Source organism: Sinocyclocheilus rhinocerous, unplaced genomic scaffold, assembly GCF_001515625.1.
Source record: "Sinocyclocheilus rhinocerous isolate Xijiao unplaced genomic scaffold, SAMN03320098_v1.1 scaffold2515, whole genome shotgun sequence".
Lineage (NCBI taxonomy): Eukaryota > Metazoa > Chordata > Actinopteri > Cypriniformes > Cyprinidae > Sinocyclocheilus > Sinocyclocheilus rhinocerous.
The window spans coordinates 101,858-110,352 of NW_015637115.1; the positions used below are offsets into that span (position 1 = coordinate 101,858).

At 42.6% G+C, this 8,495-nt stretch overlaps 1 protein-coding gene across 1 annotated transcript in view; it reads right to left on the reverse strand.

Moving 5' to 3' along the window:
- LOC107748429 (serine-rich adhesin for platelets-like) overlaps window positions 1-8,495 on the reverse strand; it is a 45,811-nt gene that overhangs the window by 17,856 nt on the left and 19,460 nt on the right. Inside the window, exons 22-33 of the mRNA XM_016563201.1 lie at window positions 7,706-7,963; window positions 7,315-7,578; window positions 6,971-7,231; window positions 5,703-5,963; window positions 4,414-4,677; window positions 3,550-3,810; window positions 2,762-3,022; window positions 2,419-2,682; window positions 2,056-2,316; window positions 1,710-1,970; window positions 1,169-1,432; window positions 730-993 (exon numbers count right to left, since the gene is read on the reverse strand). Coding sequence (XP_016418687.1) covers window positions 730-993; window positions 1,169-1,432; window positions 1,710-1,970; window positions 2,056-2,316; window positions 2,419-2,682; window positions 2,762-3,022; window positions 3,550-3,810; window positions 4,414-4,677; window positions 5,703-5,963; window positions 6,971-7,231; window positions 7,315-7,578; window positions 7,706-7,963 — 3,144 coding nt within the window. The remainder of the gene's footprint in view (window positions 1-729; window positions 994-1,168; window positions 1,433-1,709; window positions 1,971-2,055; window positions 2,317-2,418; window positions 2,683-2,761; window positions 3,023-3,549; window positions 3,811-4,413; window positions 4,678-5,702; window positions 5,964-6,970; window positions 7,232-7,314; window positions 7,579-7,705; window positions 7,964-8,495) is intronic.

Sequence of the window (8,495 nt, forward strand, 5' to 3'; positions counted from 1 at the left end):
TTTGTGAAATTGAAATATAACAAAACTAAATTGAAATTTTAAAACAAACCCCAAATCAAACAAGTTACACAAATCAAAGAACCCCTTTAATATGAACAAACTAAGGCTTTGTCTGTGCTCTTTCCAATTAAAATTAGAGGCAACCACTGGATTTTAATCATGATCCAAACAAAGATGCAGCATACATGCAGCACGAGTAGTCTAAATTAATCTAAATTAGACTGTATAATTTCGTAATTTGAAGCAAAAACAGAATGGTCTGACTTTAGTTTTGTGAAACTATACTACTGTGGTTAATCGTTACATCCCTATGTAATATGATACAGAAATGTTTTATTGCAAAATGTCAGCAGTAGCGGTTTTAGGCACGGGCGAACCGGGCAGCCGCCCGGGGCGGCATTTTTTCATAATACATGGGGGGCGGCACGAGCAGTTAAAAAAAATGGGTTGGGGGGGCGCTCGAAGGGGGTCTCGTCCAGGGTGTAATTCAATGTAGAACCGCCACTGAATGTCAGGGACTGTTTCTTGAGTGACTGCGTTTCATATCTTTGAATTGCTATTCAGTTTAATTTTTTATCTTCTTGTTCCAATTCAGAATCCAATTTAACATACGGTGGGGTGTGTAACCCAATGAGAATATGAATTCTGGATTAAAAACATTAAAAAAAGGACTTTTAGGTAAATTTGACGTGTTTGTGTGCATGTAAATCTGTTCTCATTGCTTTCTACCTGAATGGACATCAGTGACGGCACTGGGCAAGCTGTCACAGTATCCGTCTGATGCTGTCACACTGACACGGTAGGTCTGTCCGCAGACAAGTCTGTTAACTGTACAAGTGGTGTGGTTCATGCTCTGACAGCTGGTGAAATGGCTGTTACTGTCCTCAAGTACAGCTGTGTATAAGTCTGCTCCTGCACTCTCCTCCCAGAACACAGACAGGTCGTTCCCTAGGCAGCTCACATTAGCGGTCACATGATTCGGCACACAGGGCACTGGACATGAGAGAAGTGACTGTCAGTGAATCAAATCAGTGACTGTTAGAAAGATAGATGTATTAGGAACAGGAAAGTTTGAGGTTTGTCGTGAATAACTACAGTATAGTAGATATTTCCGCACCATATGGTTCATCAGTGTTTTTAATGCATTTTGTAATAAAATCACACATACCTGTCCTGATTGAAGCAGCTTGACTTGGCGGACTGGTGCAGATGCTGTCCTGTGCTATTACTGTGGCAGTGTATGGCACACCACACATCAGTGATGTGAGATCACATGACTGACCAAACCCTGAGCAGCTGTCAGAGAATAACCCATCAGCACTGAAGGCCTGGACTGTATAGAGCTCACCAGCTTCATTGCTCACCCATGACATGTTGACTACATTATCACTGCAGCTAGTACTGGACACCAGACTCTCCGGAATACAGGGAACTGTGGGTTGAAATACACTGTGATGGTGGAAAAAGCATGCCCAGGATATATGGCATTTTTCACACAATAGGGTTTGAAACTCTTTAAAATGGAGTACAATTTTTTTTAAACAGAAGGAGGTGCCTAGCCTTAAGGATTGTTATTTTCTATTAATTTATGAGAATTTCAGGTTTTGCAACCCCAAAATTATGCTGAATGCTAGTTACTAGATAGATAAAGTGAAAAATTTATATAAAAGCAGCATTGGTAACCGGGTTGAATGATCAGTGTGTATTACCTGACCGTATGATGACCTCAAGGCTCTGAGAGCTGTTGCATGTCCTTCCCTCAGCAGTGACTGTCAGGACATACATCTGGCCGCAGGGAAGGGAAGTGACCTCACAGGAAGTGGAGCTTGCTGTGCAGCAGGTGGTCTCTCCATCTGTACGCTCCAAAGTAGCAGTGTAGCTTAATGCGCCAACGCTCTCATCCCACAACACACTCACCGTATCAGTGTCACACCCCACAGACGTGATCACATTCTGAGGTGGACAAGGGGCTGAAAGAGAAAATGAGACAGGAAGTGTGAAATTATGTAGTCTGTTTTACATTGAAAAGCATCCTTTACAAGTTCACTCTCTTGCCTGTCTCGCTCTGCAAAGTGTTACTCATGGGGCTGTCACATTGACTGTTAGATGCAGTGACACTAAAGTTGTAGAATCTTCCGCATTGTAGCTGTTCAACTGTACACTGGGTCTCAGTTGAGTTACACTGGTACACCTGTCCATCACTGTCAGTTGCTGTGGCGATGTAGAGCTCCGCCCCTGCTGACTCTTCCCATGTCAGCCAAGCCGAATCAGACAGGCAGTCCATTTCAACGTCCAACATGGGGGGAACGCAAGGAGCTTTATACACAAACACACATCCAAAAAGTGAATTTTGTGACAAACACAGATAAACAAATAGATATTTGGTGATGTGTTAAAGTTTCATTAAATGTGACAAACCTGCCGTAACATGCTGGACTGGTGAATTCTCCCCAGTGCAGCCATCTCTTAATGGCACTACAGTCACATTATAATCCATGCCACAGGTAACAGTGATATCACAACTGGTTTCTGTGGTGTTACACATATAATAATCGTTGTTGTTATAGGAGTAAAAGGCCTGTGCGATGTAGAGGACACCATCTACACTAGAGTCCCAGGACACTGACACAGTGTTTAAATCACAGTCCAAGACGGCAAAGATAGCATCTGGTGGGCAAGGGGCTGAAGAATGCAGAAAAGAGATGTTAGAGACATCCAAATATTGAAATACGAAATATTTTATTTATGTATATACGGGTACCTGAGGTGACATGCTGCACAGAGCTTTGGGAACTGTTGCAGGTTTGACTATAGGCGACCACCGTCACACTGTAAGTCAGTCCGCAAAGGATGTTGGGAAATTGGCAGAAGGTTGTATTAGAGTCACACCCCAGCACTTGACCATCGCTGCTCCTCACTGTGGTGTGGTATCGATGGGCTTGACCTGTCTGTTGCCAGGTAACATCGAGAACAGTAGCTTGACACTCCAGAATAGTTTGCACATTCTGAGGCACACAAGGGGCTGAAGGGGACATAGAGATCAAAGGTCACTACAAGGGGACCACTCACCTAAAGGCATAGGCACACTAATCCTGACATCAAAGAACTAGTGCATCATCTACGCTGATAGTCTCGTGGGCAGCACACTGACATATAGTGCTGTTTCGCTTTGGACAACCTGAGTTTGAGTCCTGGCTTGCGGACCTTTCTCTCTGATGCTTCCCTTCCAGTCTACTCTCTGTCCTATCATAATAAAGGCAAAAAAATCTTTAAAAAAAAGAACTAGCACGTTGAAAGCAGACTGTGGTGTTGCCCCTTGTCACTTGCATCAGGGCCAAAAAGTTGAGCTTGAACATACCGCATAGACTAACAAAATAGCATGTATGTTCGGTACATGCTTGAGACAAAATAACTCTCCATGCCAGCAGGTGGCAGTAGTCTTTATTCGTCATTCAAAAAGGGAATCTGGAAGAGCTGAGTGTGCCCACTTGATTTTGTCATTTGTCAGCATTATATATTGCAAATGGTCATAAAAACTGTAATTCTCACCTGTTTCAAGAATGCGAACTTCACTTCTGGATCCAATACAGTCACCATCCACACCAGAAACATAAATTTGATAAGTCTGTCCACACTGGAGGCCTGTAATATCACAGGCGAGGTAGCTGGTGTTGCAAGTCATCCTGTGACCTCCGCTGCTCTCGGCAACAGCCATGTAGGACACAGAGCCCTTAGAGGTTTGCCAGGAAACGGACACAGTGTCTGAGTCACAGGATGACTGGATAGACACCTGAGTGGGTGGACATGGTGCTGAAGAAACAAAAGAACACCAAAGCAACATGCTAATCAGTAATGTCAACGTTTTATTACAATGAAATATTCTTTATCTAAAGACATCTCATGTTAAATCTGATATTGTATATAAAAAAAAAGTTGAGACTAGGGATGTAATGATGCACCCTGAGCCGGTTGAAAATCTGTAAAATATGTGACGATTCAAGTCGGTTGAGTTGTTAAATGAATCACGATACAGTTGGGGGTGGGGGGTATGAGAATGTATCTCTGAAGGGAGCTGACTTGTCTTAAGAAAAGTTTAGATGGTATTTTCTTTTCATCTTGCCTCTAAATAATGCATAGAAGTATTTATAAGCGCAGCGCTGCTTTGTTTACAGTGGTAACCAAGGAAACGTTGTATCGCTGCTGTTCCATAAGCGCCAGCTGCTGTCAGAGAGTGAATCTGCGTTCTCATGCTGTTTCATTCAGATATGTTTTGTGTAGTATAGTTTCATAGTATGAAAATTTGTTTCAGAGGCAAATTATTACATAGTTTATGAATACCATTTTTTAAAGAATAGCACACTGATGAACGCTGCACAATAATGTGTATAAATTAGTGGGTTATGAGGTTGTTACCTGTCTTGAGGCCAATCCAGTCATCTGATTGGCCGGGGCAGGTGAGCCCTTCTCCTCTCACACTGACTTGGTAACGGCTGCCACAGTGCAGGTTGCTGACATTGCAGGCAGAGCCAGGTGTACTGCAGCTGACTTGGTGATTTACATCAAAGCCCTTGGCAGAAGCGTTATAAATCAGAGTGCCCCTACCGGGGGTCCATGAGATCAGAGCAGAGTCAGTGCTGCATTCCAGAGTTGCTTGTAGATCAGAGTGTGGACATGGAACTAGTAAGGGGGAATACAAACACATAGTTTTGTTAAAGCTACTGTGTGAAATTTCTGCATCACTAGAATGGCCCTATCCCAAATGGCACATTTCATGTGAATTTGTGGTCTTGTGGACTTGCTATACAATGCTATACAACACAATGCTATGCGATGTCCGTTAAGTCCAGGGGTGACCAACTTCGGTCCTGGAGAGTCACAGTCCTGCAGAGTTTTGCTCCAACCTTGATAAAAACTCAAGGTTTCCTCTAGTTTTCTAGAAACCCTTAGACCAGTGGTTCTCAATTCCAGTCCTTGCGTACCCCCGCCCTGCATATTTTGTATGTATTTCTTATCAATTCAGACATTTGTTCTGTTCGACCATAAGTGCCCTGCGAAGTGGACATCACAGGATATTCCACCATTATTCAAAGTTCAAAGGGAGCGTATATGTTCCATTCAAAGGGCATTAAAATGTGTGAGATGTTTAAATTGTATTTATTTAAGGGGTATATTATGTCACATTTCACACTTCTCTAGTAAGTTTCGTCTGTGTGTGAAGACGCTGCAGGCCGTGGCATAGAGCAAATCCATGAATGAATGTTCTGAAGTGAAGTAAACTTGGAGCAAAACTCTGCAGGACTCTCTATGACTGAAGTTGGCCACCCCTGGTTAAGTCCATGAGACTGTAGGGTGTGAAAGTGAAAGTGTGGACACGGAGGAAGACCGTCAGGACTTAGGGTTGCATTTGGGAAAGGGCCAATGACAACTGGACACCACTCACATGTCACATGATGACAACAACGTAGCATACAACATTGTGGAATAATGTCTTGCTTGCATTTAACTGGCTCGTCCTCAATGGTCTCAATGGACTTTATACTGAAACCTATTGGCCTGAATGGATAAAGTTTGTTCACTGATGCTGTTTCACAGCAACACTGTTTGCTTAAGTCCTTGTTTTGTCTAATATTAAGCACATCCATTATGTGTATTTGACTAAATTCATGAGTTTATCCCACAGTAAGTTTTTTTTTTCCCAGTACCTGTTGTGACAGTGATAGGTGCACTGGTCAGGCTCACACAGTTGTCATCTTCAGCTGTGACTGTTATCGTGTAGTTTTGTCCGCAGTCCAGGTCTGGGAAAGAGCAGGTGGTGTCTGTGTTGGTACATGTGTTGTTGCGCCCCCAGGTGCTCATGGCATGGACAGTGTAACTGCTGGCACCACGGGCAGAATCCCAGGTTACAGTGGTGATAGACGTGTCGCAGTTTGTGGTCGCCACAACGTAAGTGGGCATACAGGGAGCTGAGAGAGACAGTAGTATGGGTTAAGAAAGCCAGAGATCCACAAACATGAGCAGAAAAAAAGATATTTGTTTGAAGCAAAGGAATGTGGCTGCTGTGTGTCCACCAAGAGTTTGGACAGGATATTCAGGAATAAACCCAATAATGTCATGTGGTGTCTTCATGAATATTGCTCTCTACCTATCAACTGTGTAAACTGAAGTTTGAGATGTGCTGTTGGTTACCACAGAAAGGAGTGTGTGACATTTTTATCATTGCCTTAAGGGTTGATATAATAGGTATGCATGCAAGTTATCGTCATCTAGTCAGGTTTCTCTCTCTGTCATGGCTAAGCAACAGTTTGAAGAGAATCTTGCTGAGTAAGTTTAATTTATTGAAACTGTCAACATAGCAACTCTGGGCTATCGCCCCCTGGAGTACTGGAGTTTATTACCACCAGAGCAATGTAAGAATATATGCGAATGCCGCCTATACACTACTTTCAAAGTCTTTGGATTGCTGTTCTTTTCACACTGAACAACTATCTCTTGTCACTAATGTAATCATGAAAACTGATTTGCATCCACTTTTGTGCTTTTCTCAATGATCTCCATTAACTATTAGCAAGCGGAAAATCAGAGCTAAAATTATGTAGTGTGAGGGGGGCATAAGTATACTAAAGAGGACTATGGCTTGCCATGCATTGGACAAGCGCTCATGTCTGCATTTGCTTTCATAAAGTATGTTTCTGCTGTGTTATGGTTATACTTTGAAACAATAGAAGCCCTGTAGGCTAGTGCATCACATACATTTTCTAAATTATATTCTGTTGCCAACTGAGTTTGCATTTAAGATTTATATACCCTGGAATATTTCATAATTTTTTATCACATTTGTTTTGAGGAAAATTCTTAAAATTGCTGTATTAATATAGCTATCAGCTACAGTATATCAGTCTCTGATGTTATAAGCTATAAAGTAAAGTATATAAACTAAAGTATCCCTCACCTGTGTGCAGATTTGTCTCACCTGTATTAAGATTGAAGCTCTCGCTGGGTTCACTGGTGCAGTTTCCATTGAATCCAACTACACTGAGTGAGTACGACTCACCACAGTGTAGCTGTGCAAACGTGCAAGACCTATCTGTGCTATTACACACCGTCGCACCACCGGTAAAGTTGAGCGCAGTCACCATGTCAAACTGATCTGCTCCATTATTGTCCCATGTTACCGTAACAATGTTAGTGCTGCACTGCAGTTGAACAGCTGGGCTCTGTGGTTGACAGGGGGCTGATGGGATACAGATGATAAATGGCTACATTAATACATTTTAAGGGGGTGGGGTTGGTTTAGAATTAATCTAGTCAGTTTACCTGTCTCGATTTGGTAGTCTGAACCCTCAATGACTCCGCAGTTAATGTTGGATGTGGTCACGGCAATGCTATAGGTGTGGCCACATCTTAAGTTCTGAATGGTACAGGAAGTAGAGCTTGTGTTGCAGGAAAGCTGAGTGCCATCTGTACCGATAGCCAGGGCTGTATAGGTGTCAGGGTTGTTTGCACTGGGGTCCCAGTGTACAGCTAGCATGTTAGAATTGCAGCCTAACTGCGCTATCACATTACTAGGCAGGCAATCCGCTGTGACACACATGTGGAGGTGAAACGAAGAGGAAAATGTTTTACCAATGTTGTCAAGTTTGCACAAAAGTCTGCTTAAAAAGCAATTACAGTTGGTTTAGTTACGTAGATTAAAGTTCTAAATTACCTGATTTAAACTGGATGCTGTTGTTAGTGGTGCTGTTGCAGAGGCCAACCGTGGAAACTACAGTGGCTATATATGTAAGTCCACATTCAACCTTCACAGAACAGGAAGTGGTGTTGGATGTACAATAAACAGTTTGTCCATTGTTTCCCACCACATTGGCAGTATAGGAGTGCGCCCCTGCGCCGTTCAGCCAGCTGATGGTGACCATGTTTGTGCCACAGCTAGCAGCAGCTGTCAGGCTACTGGGTGGACAGGGAACTGTGGATCAATAGATGAGACTCAGATCAATACATTTTTTAGTAACCTTTATTATGTGGCAGTATTTAATATTCCATTCATTTTTCAAAAATGCTGTTGTTCCAAAAAACCAGTTTCCTATATAGCTCACTGCATAGGTTTCTTCATGGGTTCCTAACCCAAACCCTTTTAAGGAAAGTCAGTTCACTTAGGGGCCATATTTGCAACACCTCCTGAAATGTCAAAATCAGCAATAAAATCTGATTGCTGATGACACTCAACTCTACCTCTCATTCCATCCTGATGATCCGACGATAGATGCTCGCATCTCAGCTTGTCTAACAGACATTTCTTGCTGGATGAAGAACCATCACCTTAAACTCAACCTTACCAAGACAGAACTGCTTGTGGTTTCATCAAACCCATCATTAAATCACAATTTCACCATCCAGTTAGGCACATCAAGCATAACTCCTTCAAAAACAGACAGAAACCTTGGCGTTATGATTGATGATCAGCTGACTTTCTCAGACCACATTGCTAAAACTGCCCG